Here is an 18,671-nt window from a genome sequence, read left to right on the forward strand (position 1 = left end):
CCATTGCCCTCGCCTCACCTCTTAATGTCTCGCTTAATCGTAAGCCCGTGGTCGATTGGAGACCAATCTTGATCGAGTAGTTAACTGACTATTTCAATCAAATCCAAAATACACGAAGAGGAAGGCAACGTCATCGCAAGATCATGAGTTCAAGGCCAACTATCGTTATCGCGATTTGAGAGCGAGCTCACTATCAATCGGAAGCCTGGAGCTGGGCAACGTTGCCAACGAAATCGTGTTGCGTAGTGCGCCTGTCGATCGCATCCGGCGAGTCCACGATCGCCGCGCCGGGATGCCTGGAGCTGAACTCGCGCAGCTGGTGGCTCCAATCCCTGCCGCGGAGCTTGTGGAGGACGCAATCGAAGGGTCCCTGGTCGACGAGCGGGCGGCGGAGGTCGACGGCGACGAGGTCGATGCCTCTGGACCGGGCGAGAGCGAGGAGGGAGTCCTGGATGAAGGTCCGCTGCTTCTTGGGCATGAGTGCGTAGCCGACGGTGAATCTCGGCTCGGCCATTCGGAATCGACGGGAGGCACTCGGATTAAGGTGAGTGCTACTGCTGAATGAGCGGGAGGAAGATGTGAGGGAAAAATAAAATTGGTTCCTTGCAAGATCATAAAGCGAGCCCAATGCACAGTTACCATTCTTACATCATGTGAAATTTTGGCTGAATTCTATGTCAAAATTCGCAATCGAGCAGTTACAATTTATTTTCCTTATGATCCCCAAATGCATCGAACTTTTCGTTAGTACGGAATCGACAAGTTATATCATGACTATACGGCAGGTGCATGTACGCTTTTGAAGATTCCGAGCTCACTAAAAATCCTGTTAATCTTATGGACTAGACGAGACGTGAAGAATCGAACCTGCGATGCGCATCCAATTCAAACACTAGGCCTCTTTAAATCATCGGATAAAGAAGCTTGATCGGATTTGGGCAACGTTGCCAACGAAATCGTGTTGCGGTCATGTTGCCAACACCAGCGGCCACCGCCTGTGGCCCTTGCCTATTAGAATATATTTTTAATATTCAATGTGGGCTTTATTAATTATTATTGTAAATATTAATTGATCTAATAAAGATAGATAAAAGATTTCCTAATTCTAGTTGGATATGACATTGGATAATATGGGTTGGATAAGCATTATCTATAATGTGGGGATAAGGTTTCAATATCTATAAATAGTGCTAAAATCCCTCCTCTAAATCCTAATGTCCACATAACCTCATATAAAGGGTCGTCGGGAGCGATACGTGAGGGGCTGTCTCATTGAAGCTAGTGTTAAAGGGAGTTTATAGAGGAGAAGCTCTTGAGCATCGGATTATCGCAATTCCGCATCAAGAATGATGGATCCGAAACAAAGTGCGTTAATTCTTCTATCTTATGTATATGTGATTCGTGTATCTAAACATGATTATCTAGGGTCGCTGCATAAGGGTAGTAATCGCAGCTTATATGTGGTATCGGAACCAACGTGTTCTAGATCTCGAATCACGTTCTGATGTTTTTTCGAAATTTTATTTTTGTCAAAATTGAAAGAAAATTATATATTTGGAACCTACAAAATGAGATAAGCAAAATCATATAAAATTCGCCACCGGATGACGACGGATGCGCCGCCACGCACAGCCATTGGCTACTACCCATCAAGCGCGTGGCGGCCACGCGCCAACCGTGTAAAGCACGGTCTGACCAAGGCCCCCGCACGTGCTCGACACGTGCGGGGCTGACGTCATCTTGGCCGAGTGCAGATCCTACCCTACCCGATTCGTGACCCAACCCGCTCCGATTGATCGTTGACTCGGACTTCCCGGTCGAACCGGTCGTTGACCAGTCAGACCGGGTTGAGCTCAGTCGAGTTCGCCGGTTATGTTAGGCAAGCGGGCGGACCGATTTCAGAACCAGCCGAGAAGCGTAACACTTGCTCCATACCTGTCAGCACGTGGGCCTCACGCGCCGAAGCTTCAAGTGGCGAGTGAGGGAGCTTGAGAGATCAGATCGAGGTGTTCCAAGTATCGACAGGCTCGTATTCTCATGCTCTATGAGGTGGTACATTTGTTTTACATGTTTAATGCATTTATGGATGGAAAATACCTATGGAACTCTAAATACGTGTATTGTTTGGAGTATTTTTGGCGTATTTCTATGTATTTCTATATGGTTTCGTGAAATACAGGTGCAATCTCACATGTAAGTACCACATACAGATATGTGGAGCATAATTTATCAATTACATGTATATGGTTTAACATGTATTGTTGATTGTATCAATGTAAATTAGCACGGCATGTAATTTTGTGGATAATTGCCTTGAATTTCTGAATTACATGCATACGGTAAATGTGGAATATAAAGTTTATATCCTAATTTCAGGAAAATTCAATTGGGTTGTGACCTCCAAAGTGGCACACTTGATTGGGTTTAATAAATAACGATTTATAAAGTATTGGGATGCCTCTTGCTTTAATGCGTAGTTATACTCCCAAAGGAGGTAATTGCATATTGTTGCATGGAGGGTTGTATGCACAGCATATGGTTGAGAATTGACTAGTCCAAGTATTTTCATACACCCAAAGGTGGTGATTAACGAAGATTAAAATAAATTCTCATGATCGCTATAATGTAAAGAGTATACAATCGCATATCATGTTTTCTGCCCAAAGGTGATTATATGATGATGTATGTAACTCTCAAGGTAAATTTTCACATTATGCTAATTATAAACATTTATTATTTTTGCCATCGCTTCTGTGAATGGCAACTCCGTTAAAATTGAGATTCATTGTCACGACCCGAACCCTACAAGCTCGGAAACATCCCCTCCGGCCACAACCGCGTACGGTTCTCCAGGATCCAAAGGCCAACAAAATTTCGCATAAGCAGAAACAAATCTTCGTACAAAAACCAACAACACTATGATAACTTGAAATGGTAAAAACAAACTTATGTACATATATACATAATTGTTACCGTTCTCAAACCTAGGGCTTTAGAGGCCACTGTATAAGCCTGTGACCACCTATAACAAAAAGATTACGTAGTCGAAGCCCACTATGCTTCCAAAATAAAACATTCTACAAAAGTCAAGAGGCCAACTATCATAAGCCTCGTCCTCACTATCCGCTACTATCTCATCCATAGCTACTAACTCGTCCTCATCCACTTCCGATGGCTGTTCCGCATCCGATGGCTCTACAACTTCCTCATCTTCTCCTAGTACCATGACCTTGGGGTCGGGCTCTAAATCTACAGGTCCAGCATCTAGGTGCACCACTACGCCATCCGGAAATGCAGCATTAGCGGGGTCCCATTCCCCAACACCATCGTAGGGAATATCGAATCCACTCAGCGGACCCACCGACAAATTCTCATAACGGTACGACCATGCCACGTATGTGTGGGGCTTCCAGTAGGGCTCTCCGATGTCCACCCAAACCGTAGTAGCGTGCCTATAATACACTTAATCCTCCCCAACCGGATACTCTGTTACTAGTGTATCCATATCCCGGGGAATGTCGAACCTCCGAGGTGGGTCAGTCATTATTGAGGCGGAGGGTCTGAAAAAGAGACCCCACCACGGGGTGAGAATAAATCTCGGTAAGAAAGTCCTTAATCCTAGGTTAGGGCGCTAATGCCTCCAGACACGTCCTAGGTGAGCAATTCACAACAATTCCTCGTTCAGCCAATAATTCAACAAATAAATTCCTGAATATTTCATTCTTTCTCCCAAAATTTCTACACCTTTACAAAAATTCCACGTTACTCTCATATCGGCGTTCCATGCCTCAAACCGTCATAAAAATATTCCACGTACTCCAGAGCCCGCATTTGACGCCTCAAGCTATCGTATAAAATTCCATGTTGCCAAAGCTCGTGTTTAACACATCATACTATAACATAAATATTCCACATTACTCAAATGCCCGCATTTAACGCATCGAGCTAACATATAAATGGACGGACTCGCGTAATAACGCCTCGAGTCACTATAACCCGCGTAATCACGCCTCAAGTTAATATCCCGCGTTTAATGCCTCAAGATAAAATAGTACACAGAACCCCGTGTTTAATGCTTCAGGGTAGAATAATAATAACAGAGCCCGCGTCATAACGCCTCAGGCAAAATATGGTCCGATAAAATACGAACCCCGCGTCATAACGCCTCGGGGTAAAATTCCTCACTCACGCTCAATTATTCCTCGTACGGACCATGTGTCAACAATAATTCCTCGATCGCTCATCCGATGCCACATGATCACGTAAAACCTTCCGATCGATCAATCTTCGCCACGTGATCTTGCTAAATTTCTTCATTAGCAAATCGAGACCACACGATCTCACTAATTTTCTCCAACAAAAGATCGGTACCATGCGATCTTTCTAATTTTCCTCAACTACTCAATCGAGACCACTCGATTTAATTATACCGAATAAATATTCGATTGGGACCACGTGATTCACTCACGTTAGAAAATTAATAAATCGGGACCACCCGATTAAATCGCGCTAAGCTAATGGCCAATCGGGGCAACAAGATTGATTTATACTACCACAAAAATTAATCTACACCACATGATAATATTTATGCTAACGTAGCAATTAATAATCACCGTACGATTAAAATACACTAACGTACATTTAATCTCCACCACACGATTAATCTACATAAAGCAGAATTCAATCACAGCCGTCCGACAATCTTCCTAAGCAAGATTCAATATGGACTCTCCAATTAAAGCATGACAAGCTAGATTAAATCCTAGCCCTTCAATCTCAATCATGCATATCACTATTCACTCAAGAACACATTTTCTCTCTCCTCTATTCATGATTTTCGGCCAACACCATTTCAAGCCCAAATTCAACAAATTTTTCATCACAACTACTCAATATATTGTCTATTAGCAACCTAGATACCCAATCCAAGTTTAGAAACCAACTTACCCAAAGTTTAGCAAATTTTCCGACGAGAAAGTCGAGATAAATTTTGATCTCAACCGGCGACTCCGGCGATTTCTCTCGGTCGGCTAAAACCCACGAAGATCCGGCGGTTCCGGGTAGCTCACGACGGTGGTTGAGCTTCGGCGGTTCAAGGTGAAACTAGTGGGAGCTTGGAAAATTTTCGGCAATGGAGGTGGGGTGCAAGGGGATTTTCGGCCAAGAGAGAGAATGAGGTAGAGAGAGAAAGTGTTCTTGCAATTTATGAGCAAGAAGACTAAAATTTTTATTAATAAAAGGGTAGGATAATTTTGGGATATATATTTTGGGTCTTGAATGCAAGAAGGGCAAGATGGTAATTTCTCCCACAAAGACTAGTCAAATTTTGGCCAAGGGGGTGATTTGACCGAAATGCCCTTCGGCCAAATTGAAAAATTGGATATTTTCCAAGGGTAAATGGGTAATTTCCCATTTCCAATCCAAATTTTATTTTCCTGAACCCTTTGGGGCGAACCGCGAAGAAATCATACACTGAATGAGGAAACGTCCAAATTTTTATTATTGGAACTCCCGAAGGTCCGACGTCTAATTTCGAAGTCCGATTCGCGATCAATTTCGATCAATTGAAATTTCAGTGTATCTCAAACTAACGGCAGCTTTTAAGAGTTACGCGTATCGACCCATGATTAATATCACGTTTAAGAATTTCTCAAGCCATTGCGACTTTGGTTGTCATTCAATTGCGAGGGTCAATCACTAGTCCCGATGGACATGATCATTAGAAAATAATTTAGGGACGTTCGGAACCCATACGAGGTCAAACGGAATCACCCGTGGTCCAAACGTAGGGTATTACCCAAATCGTTTTTTAATCATTCTAGGATCGACCTATATTGGTTCAAAATATTTCGTCAACAATTTTCATGGCCAAAGAGTCAATCCAGGATTAAGTTCTTAGGTCCACGTACTTGATTTTCCTAGCTAGCCATTCCCATTTGGTCGGTTTGCTCAAAATGGACCATTTTTGAGTGAGATTAGACTGAAATACATCAATGAGACCTTTCATTTATTCAAAGTTTCGAAAGCGAGTCGGAATACAGGATGTCACATTCATATTGGTTCAAATTTTAAGAACTGGATGGAAATTTTGTGTTTATAATGGACTGACGAATATTAAAAATGTTGCTCTTATTAAGTATAAATTTGCATATCTCACTCTTATTAGTGAGGAATCCTGGAAAGCAATCCAGGATGGTAGAATAAATGATCCGTTTAATAGGATCTGTTTATTTTTTGGTATGTAGCAATCCATTTATGAACACTTGAAAAGTGTTTTTTGCCGATTTCTACACTATTAAATAAATGATGAAAGTCTTGGAGGCTTTGAACTATGTATCGTTTAATGTTGAAAGTAGTACTCACATGCAATGACTCTTTAAACATCCGGTGTGATGGTTATTGTAAGATTATAGATTATGTCTTAAAGATGGTAGAATTGGATATTAAAAGGTTTTAGAAATCATACTCATAAAGGAACTTACCAAACCACCGATCATTTTGACTATTTGGGTTCATTAAAGGCATCCTTTAAGAAGGATGGTGATCGCTACTTCTTTTGTAAGAAGAACAGTCACATAAAGAAAGACTGCAATAAAAATAAAACTTGGTTATCTAAATGTGAGCATAAAGGTAATGATTCTTTGGCATTTGTTTGTGAATCTAATCTATCAAAAGCCCTATCTTGTACGTGGTGGCTAGATAGCAGTGCAGCAAATCATATTGCGTTTACCATATGGAGATTCATAAACTAAAATACACCAAATCAGGTTGAACCAAGCTCATTGTAGAAACAATTATAAAGTCGACATGGAGTTTAAGGGAATGTCATTCTGGATTTTGATTTTAATTGACATTAAGAAATATATTTTACGTACTTTCCTTAAAGATGGAATTTAATTTCCGTATCAAGTTTGGACATGTGTGGTTGCTCTTTTGAGATTCCAAATAATCCAATTTATATTTCTTTTAATTCAAATAAAATTGAGTATTGCACTATGTCCAATCAATTATACAAATTATGTTTTTCTCTCAATGAAATATATGCCACTTATACAGCCAAAAAGGTTGTTTTCAAAAGGCCTCTACCTAAGGAATAGTCTTACGCATTATGGCATAACTCTCTTGGTCACATCTCCAAGGAATGAGTGGAAAGATCGATAAAAGCGGACATTCTACCCATTCTCAAAAGTGACCAAGATACATGCGTAGACTGTTGTAGAGATGAGATAACTAAAATAAAGAAGAAAATTACAGTACGTAGTTCTCACTTGTTAGAGATCGTTCATACAAATATAAGTGGACCATATACAGTAACATTGTGTAGAAATTTTTATTTCATCACATTTATAGATGATTATTCCCGATATGATTATATGTACTTGATTAAGGAAAAGTCTGAATCTCTTGACAAGCTCAAGATTTTCCGAACTTAAATCGAGAAACAGCTGGGAAATGTCATAAAAATTATCAGATCTGACTGCAATGGTGAGTATTATGGTTGACATGGCGATTTTGGATAGTTTAAAGGGCCATTTGCCAAGTACTTAAAGGATTATGGGATTATAGGTCAGTTTGCTATGTCCGGTAGTCCTAAATAGGAAGGTGTACAGTGGTATCATTATCAACCATATGCCCAGTAGTTAAACTTAAAGGAAAAGTCTATATCGTTATCACGATTTAAGCACGAGCTCACTATCAATTGGAAGCCATGCTTGATCGGATTTGGGCAACGTTGCCAACGAAATCATGTTGTGGTCATGTTGCCAACACAAGCGGCCACCGCGTGTGGCCCCTACCTCCTCTTCAAAGCTCCTTTGCTTTTTGTTTTTTCATTGCCAACAAATAATTACCTATCATCACATCGCCTCCTGCACCGGTCGCCACTATCTCCATTGTGTCATCCATGACCATCTTTGGTTTCTCTATTTGCTGACCCAAAACACTCTATCCCTCGCTCTTTCTCTTCTCGGGACCACCATCGATGACCTGATCTGACCACAGCATTTGAGATCTCACAGAAGTATTAATGGGCAAGCAAGATGGAGGAGGCATCCCCGTGTCGGGAGACGACCTTCCGATCTCATCATTGCCGGTAACTTAATTGTAGACGAGGAGAGGAGCTCAACGCCGGGTCTTGAGACCCGCCAAAAGCATAAACGTGACATTCGGGCGAGCTCGGCCGCCCTTAAACGAGAGAGGGAGAGAGATAGCTAGCTACACAAAAGCACGGACGACGACCGACGTTGAAGCGATAGGGGAGAGAGAGCGAATAGGCGTGACACTAAAGAACGAAGGTGTTTGATTCTTGATCTCAACGCACAATTATTGAGATGACTTTCACTATATAAAGATATTACAAAGTCTTACGTAAGGAAACAATACAACAATGGAAATAATAATAAAGGGATAATCATATTACAAAAGTTGCATCTTCAAGAATCATCCCTTGTGATTTTGATTGATATCTCCATATTCTTCTCCCTTGATTGATAAATCAATACCTTTACTCCCCCTTAAATTGGGAATGAGAGAATCCCAAATTCCCAATTTGCGACATAAGTTTCCAAATGTGTTCCTAGATAGGGGTTTTGTGAAGAGATCAACAATTTGATGCACAGACGGAACATACTTAGTCACAAGTGTTCCAAGGGCCACTTTTTCTCGTACATAATGATAATCTAATTCGATATGTTTAGTTCTTGCATGAAATACTGGATTAATCAACATATAAAGTGCACTGATATTATCACAAAATAATATCGGTGGACTTGAGAGATGAATACCCAAATCTCTCAAAAGGAATAATATCCAAGTAATCTCTGCGGTTGTCGACGCCATTGCACGATACTCTGCCTCGACATTGGATCAAGCAACCGTTCGTTGCTTCTTAGCGCTCCATGATATACAGTTGCTACCTAAGAAAGTACAAAATCTAGTAGTCAATCGTCGAGTCAAGGGACAGCCTGCCGAATCTGCATCACAAAAAGCATACAAGTCCAAAGTCGACTTGGACAAGATTTGCATTCCTCGATCTGTTGTGCCGCCGATAAAACGAAAAATGCGCTTCACAATTTGAAAATGACTCACAGTAGGTTGATGCATGATTGACATACAAAATTAACCGCATATGAAATATCTAGCCGTGTAATCGTGAGATATTGAAGAGCTCCAACGATCTTGCGATATAGTGTAGGATTCGAAAATAATGTTGCATCTGCATTAGAATGAGAACTAAAGGCCATAGGGGTGGAAACCGGCTTGCAACCCTCCATTTGTGCACGTTTAAGGATTGACAAAGCATATTGTTGTTGACACGGATAAAGACCACCAGAGAATACCTTAACCTCCACACCTAGAAAATAGTGTAGTGGCCCCATATCCTTCATTGCAAATTCGCTACTCAACGTAAAGATGAACTCATCAAGCAATTTCGGATTATCACCTATAATGATCATATCAAAGTAGAGCTACAATGCCATGACCCGATTTTTGAATAAATAACGAAGGATCCGAAATGCTGCAAAAGAAATCGAATGCCAAAAGAAATGAGCTAAAGCGATCAAACCATGCTCTTTGTGCTTGCTTGAGACCATACAGAGCTCTTTCCGGTTTGCAAACATAAGACGGATGATTTTTGTCCTCAAAGCTGGGCGGTTGCTCCATATAAACAAGCTGCGATAAAATTCCATGTAAGAATGCATTTTTAACATCTAATTGTTTGATGGGCCAACCTTTAACTGTAGCAATGGTGAGGACCGTTCTTATGCTTCTTGGTTGGACAATTGGCGAGAATGTCTCAAGGAAATCTACTCCTGCTACCCGAGTGTATCCTTTGGCGACCAATCTTGCTTTTAATCTTTCTAATGTACCATCGGCCTTTAACTTAGACTTAAAAGCCCATCGACATCCCACAACATTAGTATTTGGAGGATGTGGAACAAGAGTCCAAGTTTTATTATGATGCAATGCCTCGAGTTCCTCTTTCATTGCTGCCGACCACCCTGGATGCTTTAAAGCAGAGTGTACATTGTTCGGTTCCATGGGTATCAAGTCCATATGAAAATTGGCATATTTTGGATTAGGCTTCACAATGCCAGCACGTGCTCGAGTAACCATTGAATGATTTCAAGTGGGAGAACATTCTACCGAATAATCATGAAGAACAATCAAAGAGGAATCTCCATTTGTCAACTTGCATGAAGAATTAAGCGAAGCACCGGATGAGTCACCAACTTTAACATGACTTTGGTGAACATGTGATTCACCTCCATCAATGTTGTCTTCATGAGAATTATTCTGAGTAGCAGAATTCAATAAGTCATCACACGGTTAATCCGAGTTAGCAGAGGACGAACCTTGTTGCAAATACAAAGGTGAAAATTCTAAGTCAGACGCTGAAATGTCTTCATTTGACCAGCTTATAAATTCAGATATCTTCGCTTTATCACTTTGGTCCCAGAATAATGAGCTAGGTACAAGGTAGGGGAATATGGTCTCATCAAAGACAACGTGCCACAATATATAAATTCGACCAGTTGGAGGATAGAGACATCGATATCCCTTATGGCGATCACCGTAGCCGAGAAATACACATGGTAATGATCGAGGATCGAACTTATTCTTGGTGTAGTCCCCGAGATAAGGAAAGCACCTACAACCAAAAATCGCAAAAAATTATAATCTGGTTTTCTACAAAATAAGAATTCATAAGGTGATTTCATGCATAACACCCTTGTAGGAAGCCGATTCAATAGAAAAACCGTTATTTGAAAGCTTTCGACCCAGTACTTTTTAAGAATTCCACTTCGATGAAGCATCGTCAAGCCAATTTCACATATATGCCTGTGTTTTCACTCGGCAACTTCATTCTGTTCCGGAGTATTTGGGCAGGATACTTGATTAACAATCCCACTCCTTTGCAAGTGAATCGGGAAATCTGCTCGGTTGAACTCTCCTCATCCATCCGATTGAAAAATTGTAATATGCCCTCCAAATTGCCTTTCCAAATATTTCTCAAAATTGAGAAAACATGCATATAAATCAGATTTTTGCCGTAATGGAAACAACCAAGTATAACGCGTATAATCATCCACAAAGCAAACATAATACTGAAACCTCCGAAATGACATTATCGGAGCATTTCCCCACAAATCACAATGTATCTTTTCAAAAGGCTTAATAGTACTAGTTTTGGAAGGCAAAAAGGGAAGTTTAGATGCTCACCCCATTTGACAACTACTACATATGGTAGTAGGTTTATTCCAAGCAAGAATGATAATATCGGCTTTATTTTGCATATGACGGAGTGTCGTTGGCTATGGATGTCCCAACCTTTGATGCCAAGTACTTTCATCAGCTTTCCTGAACCGATTTGAAAATAGTGCTTCTTTTGGTGCCTTTAAGGTATACAGATCACCTTCCCGGTTTCCAATTGTTAGAACCTTCCCCGTTTTCCTATCCTTTATCACAAAACCAGTGGCAGAGAACTCAAAATTTAGAGGATAATCGGTTGTAAATTGGCTCACCGATAATAAATTCTTTTTCATATGAGGAACAAATAGAACATTTTTTAAGTCAACACTCCCTTTGCCAAAATTGATCTGAGCATCACCAATATGGGAAATTTCAAGTGAATCACTATGTCCAACCATAACACTATCTTTTCCCATATATGGTCGTAAGTTGAAAAGATTACCTTCATCACTAGTCATATGATTTGAAGCTCCGATATCGGTGAACCTTTTTGAATCCCGACTATCTCGAACAATAAGTGCAACAAATGCCTTTGGCACATTTGATGGGAGGAAAGATTGATTAAACCGATTAAAGCAATCTAAAGCAATATGGCCCTAGTTATTGCAGATTTGACAGGAAACGATTTTTTCTGTTCCTTTCCCAAGCTTCTGATCTTGCGTTGATTAAATTGTGGCTTGTGACCCTACGAATGCATAAAATCAGCCCTAGAATTTTTTATTCTGGTACTGTTGTGAGAAAACCCCCTTCCATGTGAAGAAAAATAATTGTTGTTGGAATGTTGGAATTGCTTTCCCTTCTTGCTGCTCTTAAAATTGCTTCTCTGACCAAAGAAAGCCGTCCCGTGTTGAATTACAGGAGAACTTTTATGTGCCATACGACTCTCAAAGCTTTGCAATTGCGAAATCAAGTCAGAGAAAGTTGGCATTGGAGGCTTCAACATGGAGGTTGTGAATGAATCATATTGATCACCTAAGCCATTCAAAACAAAAAGACCCTTCTTTTTGTCCTCAAGGGGACATCTGATAGCAGATAACTCATTAAAATATTTTTGAAAAGCACCAAGATACTCGTGAAGAGATGAAAAATTATCTCTATGACTTTTTTGGATTTGTAGAAAATTTGAAACTTCACGTTCCTCAGATACCTTGGCAAAAATATTTTGTAAAGCTAACCACACCTCAGCAGATGTCGTCAAGTCTACTACTTGAGCAAGAACTTCTTCGGAGAGCGTCGTAATAATCCATCCCCGTAGAAGGCGATCCGACCTTCTCCATTGTAAAATCTCTGGATTTGTCACTTTCTCTAAGGCTCCAGTTGTTCCTCCGTTAGTAGAGGAGTTACTTGTTGGACTCGGCATCCGGTATTCGCCATCAATGAATCCCACCAGATCCCGACTTTCAATCAGTGCAAGCATTTGTGCTCTCCAACAAGAATAGTTTGTTTGTGTCAATTTCAGTAACACAAAATTGCTAATGTTCAAAGACGAGGGGTAGGGATACTTGGCGGAAGCCATGGTCAAGGATCAATTTCTTTCGAAAATTATGCTCTGATATCATAAAGAATGAAGGTGTTTGATTATTGATCTCAACGCACAATTATTGAGATGACTTTCACTATATAAAGATATTACAAAGTCTTACATAAGGAAATAATACAACAATGGAAAATAATAATAAAGGAATAATCATATTACAAAAGTTGTCAATCACTTGATTCTAGCATCTTCAAGAATCACCCCTTGTGATTTTAATTGATATCCCCAAATTCTTCTCCCTTGATTGATAAATCAATGCCTTTAGACACAACCCCTCATCAGCACTAGCAGTAAATGGTTGTACGAGGAAGGTCACAATCAATACTGGATGGCATAAGCTATGTTAGGCAGGTTACCATATGATATACTACATTGCTGGCCAACTGTTAGTAGAGTTTAAATTCTCGCGGTAGCGTGCCATCAAGAAGCTCAAGTTTGGCATTTATATCACCAATATCGTAGACAATATTGAGATAACTGGCCTTGGCCATATTATTGACAAAGCAATGCAAGGATGACCACATCCATTGGTAAATCGAAAAAAGAAAAGTGTGCCCTCCTGCAGTTAGTTTACAATTTGCCAACAACTAGCCGACAATGATCATATGCTTACGTTGCTTTTCCGCGCAACATGCTATGCATCCGTATTACTAATATAACAACATGCCACAGCCCGCAAGTAAGCTAGTGATTTTATAAGCCTTTCTTAGTGTGGAAGCTGTCCTTCATAGTTGCCGGGAGGATCGTAGTTGCACATGACGTATCACCACCTGTTGCTACACTTAACCCTAGCGCACCCGACTCGCGCTAAACCATCCGAGTGTAGTGCAAGCAGAGTCACGCCCATTTGCACAAGTGTTAGTGTTGTAATTGTAGTATTGCTTCCCCACGACCCAAAAGCTTACAAGATAGGTGCCCGTGAACGTGCCGGTGCCCTTGGTGAGGTTCTCGCCATAGGGCCCATTGGAGTACACAAGGCTGCGGTCGCTAACCTGTTGATTCGCATAGCTCGGGCATAGGCGGCAACAAGTGTTGTCCCACGTCACATTCGCCACGTCGACTTGGTTTCGAGTGGCTTTGTGAGAGTTGAGATAGTCTTGGGGTGAGTTTTGGGCATAAGCAGATTGAAAGAGAGAAATGGAGATGAGAGAGATGAAGATAGCTAGAGAATTCATGATGCTGAAGGAATTAGCTCATATTGGTTTGAGATGATAATTAGGCTATTTATAGATAAAACATGTCTATTTTTTGGGGCTTCAACTTATCATGTGCAATGAACTTATTAGCGAACATCTCCCATGGACAGTACAACTTCGCATTCAAATAAAGTTTGATCATCGAAAGAATTGGTTTTGCATGTGCTCTCTTTCCTCAAATGGAAGCAAAGTAAAAGGGCATCATTTCAGCAAATTTGATACAATATTTTAAGATTAACGTTAGACATTTTTTCGAGTAATACTAAAGACATTGATATTAGTGCATGAAATTAAGTTATTAGGGGATGTAAATAAACTTTAACCGGGTGTAATCATCAAACAACTCTCATTCCATCTCATTCTAGTGTTCATCACACTAGATCAATTCCCACAAATTCAAGCACAATCTCTCTCTCTCTCTCTCTCTCTCTCTCTCTCTCTCTCTCAATTTGACAGTCCAAATTTGGGATGCGAGATGCTATGTAAAATAGGGTAAGGGTTTGGTTCTACAACAAATCATGGATCGCACAAGGTTGCATAAAAAGTAGTTTGTTCACCTAAAATAAAAGGAGGATTAAGATTGCTCGATCTGAACTTATGGAACAAAGTTTTGTTATGCTGCATGCTGTGGAACCTCATCAATCTCCCATCCTCTTCCCTTTGGAGCAATTGAGTTCACAACACAAAATGTAGAGGCACCCCAATTATGCAGCTCAATATTAGGGGTAGTATGGCTTGGAGTTGGCGATGTCTCCTCAACTTGTGACCTTTTCTAACCTTGGCTATGTCTAGCTCACGGTACTACTGTCGAGATATATATGACGACTCGGACATGGGGGACCGGATGTGGAGTAGTACAATCTAATTTGAAGCAATGGCATTAACAAACACAATTTTATTGGCTAGCTAGTTTGTAGAAATGGACCATCAACTGCAATGATCGTAGCACAATGGATGACTTTAGTTGACATTCGGTGTAACTTCTGCAGAGCAGATATAGAAAACAGAGCACATTTTTTTCTTCAAATGTGAATGGAGAGGCAACATATGGCGAAATATCCTTGCGCAACATGGGATTAGGCTTTCTGTAGGAGGATGGAATGAGGAACTTTCATGGATGATTAGAGCAACAAAGGGCAAAGATTTGGCGACGAGACTCCTCAAGGTTTCTTTCCTCGCAACCATATATTGTATTTGAATGGAGCGCAACCATAGACGTTTTCAATACAAGTCAACTGACATCCATATTATTTTGGTCAAACTACATAAAAATATGAGAGGTAGACCTTCACTTTACCAAAAAATTATACCTTTCCGGACAAATGCAGTATAGGCTACTAAATGGAGACTTCCTACCTCTATCTTTTTGAATTATTAGCTCTATTTGTAATCTTGGGGATGCCCCTAAACTATTGTGCTTCATCTGCTCCATAATAATTACATCTTCAATAAAAATCATGATAAGGGTATATTAGGAAAATGATTTACGTAATTTCTTATCGACGGAAACATATTGTCATTCTTTATTTATTTTTCACTTTCTTCTCAATTTTAATTAATTGTTTTATTTGATAATCAACATATTGGGCAATTTGCAACGACTTTGGAAGATCATGGGGCACATTGAAAAAATTTCAGAATCAGGAGGCAATTCGTAATAATATGTAACTCTAGGGGGCACATGTTGCAATTCCCCCGATTTTGCTGCAAACTTTTTGCCCTTCACAATGGGAACCGGTGTCCAGCCCGTATCAAAAAGCAGCCGAAGGTACTTTCGGCCTGGACCTTGATACCTGAACAAGGGCCTATCATTCTAAGCAAAGCCCACTCCACATATTGAACCTAATCAAGATTAGCATATCTCCAACCGAAGTTGATTTACTCTTGAAAAAGAAAAATTTTGCAGTATCGAATCCTCAATCAATTGTACACTAGGAATCACTAATTCATGTAGCATTGAACTCGTAGGGTCACGTGCATACCAAAAACCTTAAGGGGCACGACCACCACGCAATATATTCAGGAAACCAATTTCATAAATATGTCGGCGGCATAAATTAAATAAAATGCGGAAGAAAAGAAGAAAATGTGATGAAAGAATTGGAGATTATTTTTCATGGATCAGCTAGTTTAGTATTTGGGAAGAGAGCACTCCTTGGGCAGGTTGTTTTGGAACCTTGCATTGTCCTGGCAATAGTCATATATCATATGATATCTCCTAACCCATTTGAACCACCTCCTTTGTTTCCATGTCAATGAGCTGAAATCCTCGTTGTTCCACCAATTTGCGGGGCTATCCGCCCTGCAAAACCTCGGATTGCCCTTCCAAACACAGGCATCGATTTTGTAGTCCCCGAACGAGGCCACGAAAGGGCCCTTCGACCAGTCGACCTTGTCGTGCCCGCCCCTCGTCGCCCAGCTATCGCCGTTCCATAGGGTGGCTTTGACGCCCATTGGTTGCCATCTAGGGAATGCCACTCCCTTGTCTGCGTGGTTTCGGTATGTCCGGATCGGGATCCAATCTACAAAGAAGCTGCGAAGAGGTTTCGATCCGTGTAAGGTTTTCGAATTTATTAACTCGAAAATAGAGCGAATAAATCAAAGCATTAGCCTTTCTGGCCAAGGTGTCTTTCTTTCTGGCCAAGGTGTCTTTCTTTTGGAGGGGCTAAGCTAGCCAATGATTTGGATGCAAATTTTTCAATCATTTCCAGTTTCCAATGGATAAGTAAGTAATAGATCAAATGCACACCGTCTATTCATGGTTAGTGCCTTACACAATCTGGTGGAGATTCCACAAGATGGAGTAGTTATGGAAGTCTGTAGTCGGATCGAACCAAAGGTAAATCCGCTCTTCGCGGTTGTCGAACCCGTCGGCGTACACATTAGTTTGGAGAATGTAAGGCTGCCCGGACACGTTGCCGAGGAACTCGAAGTCTATCTCGTCCCTGTTCGGCTGATCGGACGTCAACTGCGGCTCGATTCCAATTCAAATCAGCCATTGAGGCACAGACCAACATGAAGAGCAAAGAGAGCCAAAAAAAAAAAAATTAAGATTTGGACATAATTTCTCACATAGAAGGCCAAGACTGTGCCGGCCGAATGACCAGGGATTAGCTTTATTTTCATGTCGATTTGCCCAAACAAGAACATGTCATTGGAAGCAAAACCAGCCCCTAAAAGCAAAGAAAGATCATCAAGGAAAATCATACAACAGAAAAGATGTGAACTCAGCAGATTCCGTACGTACCTGATTCCTGGTCGAGAACCAAGCTTCTGGTCCGACCGTCTGCCGAAGTATTCACATGGTCCGGCGACCACATCACGAAGAAGTCCTTATTGAAGTCCCCGGTCGACACGACCGAAGAAACTGAAACTCGAAACAAATTCAGCAGCGATGCGAAGACGAGAAACGAGTGAGGACACTTCATCCTCATCGTCTGTAACTATGTGGAATCAATGTGCCTTCTTGCAGGATCATTGACATGTGAGTGAAGAGTCATATATAGGTAATGCAATGGCTCTGAAGTTAGTTCTAAAAGTTTGAAAATGTTAGAAGAAGCAAAGAACGTTTTCTCAAATTGAGATGGAATATCTTCGTTGGGAAGCAAAGGGACTTAGGGTTGATGGAATCTCGAGAGAAGATTGTGAGCTTTGCTTCCCATTTAGTAGTGTTGATCAGGTGTAGACAAGCATAAACAAATGGTAATTCTAGATTTTCATAATCGCTCAGCTTAGGCATTTAGAACAGTTAAATAATTTCAGTGATTAAACTATTACTAAGTTATATCACGGCTACACGAACTCTAGCCATAGACCTTCTCAATAGATCATATATATCCATCGAAAATTCATTCATAGATCACGTTTAAAATTGAGCGCTCAGCCAAAGCTTAAGCTTTTTGCTTCCATTTCCACTCGTTCCACAAGTACGATTTACATACGCACTTATCCTTGCATCCCCGTGCTCAACCCATCTCGTTAGCTCATCGAACCGGTTGTGTCGATTCTCGAAAAGAATCAGAAAAATTACACACGGTCTAATGTGATAATTTGAGTTATAACCTTTCTCAACAAAAGCAAGAGGGCTCTCTCTATTTCAGTTTCAATCGGCAGAAAGTTTAAGAAAAGCTCAACCTTGACAGATCTACCCTGAACTTTCCAGTTATGCTCTATCTTTCCGAGAATAACTTGATCTTATGGTCTTCCTTTTCCGTGATCGTCGACACTTTGACGCTGCTTGTTGATATTCCTTTCTTTTGAGACCCTCATCCTCGTATGCCTTTCTTTCTCCATGTCAAAAGACAACTCGGTTCTAAATTTGGGGCTGCGTTCATTTCGTGAAAAATGAGCGATTTGAAAAGTATTTTTTGAAAAATGAGTGCTTATATCGTTTAGAAAAATAATTCAACAAAAAATATTCTCATTGTCGATAACAATGTATGCCTAACTATTTTCATAGGCGATGAAAAGAAAATTTCCATTCGTTTATTTTTGTAAACGATTATTTTTTGGAAATTATTTTTCAAATCGCTTATTTTTCATGAAACCAACACACCCTTAATTTTTGGATTCTGAGACAAGTCTCAGTTATTGGATCAAGATCATGATTATGTATTAATCACGATTGCAAGATTGAAGCCAAAGCTAACCTAAGCTACTGCTTTATTTTGCTGTGCTCATGCTTC

At 40.5% G+C, this 18,671-nt stretch overlaps 1 protein-coding gene and 1 pseudogene across 1 annotated transcript; both read right to left on the reverse strand.

The window, feature by feature from the left end:
- Positions 1-13,496: 13,496 nt before the first annotated feature.
- LOC125315026 lies at positions 13,497-13,965 on the reverse strand (annotated as a pseudogene).
- Positions 13,966-15,869: 1,904 nt separating this feature from the next.
- On the reverse strand, positions 15,870-17,637 carry LOC115755194 (probable xyloglucan endotransglucosylase/hydrolase protein 10). Its single transcript, XM_030694517.2, has 4 exons — positions 17,234-17,637; positions 17,059-17,159; positions 16,761-16,954; positions 15,870-16,519 (listed from the first exon to the last, which is right to left on the reverse strand). The coding sequence occupies exons 1-4, from the start codon at positions 17,418-17,420 to the stop codon at positions 16,117-16,119; spliced, it is 885 nt and encodes a 294-aa protein (XP_030550377.1). The 5' UTR covers positions 17,421-17,637; the 3' UTR covers positions 15,870-16,116.
- Positions 17,638-18,671: the final 1,034 nt, after the last annotated feature.

The sequence above is a fragment of the Rhodamnia argentea genome, chromosome 5, assembly GCF_020921035.1.
Source record: "Rhodamnia argentea isolate NSW1041297 chromosome 5, ASM2092103v1, whole genome shotgun sequence".
Taxonomy (NCBI): Eukaryota; Viridiplantae; Streptophyta; class Magnoliopsida; order Myrtales; family Myrtaceae; genus Rhodamnia; species Rhodamnia argentea.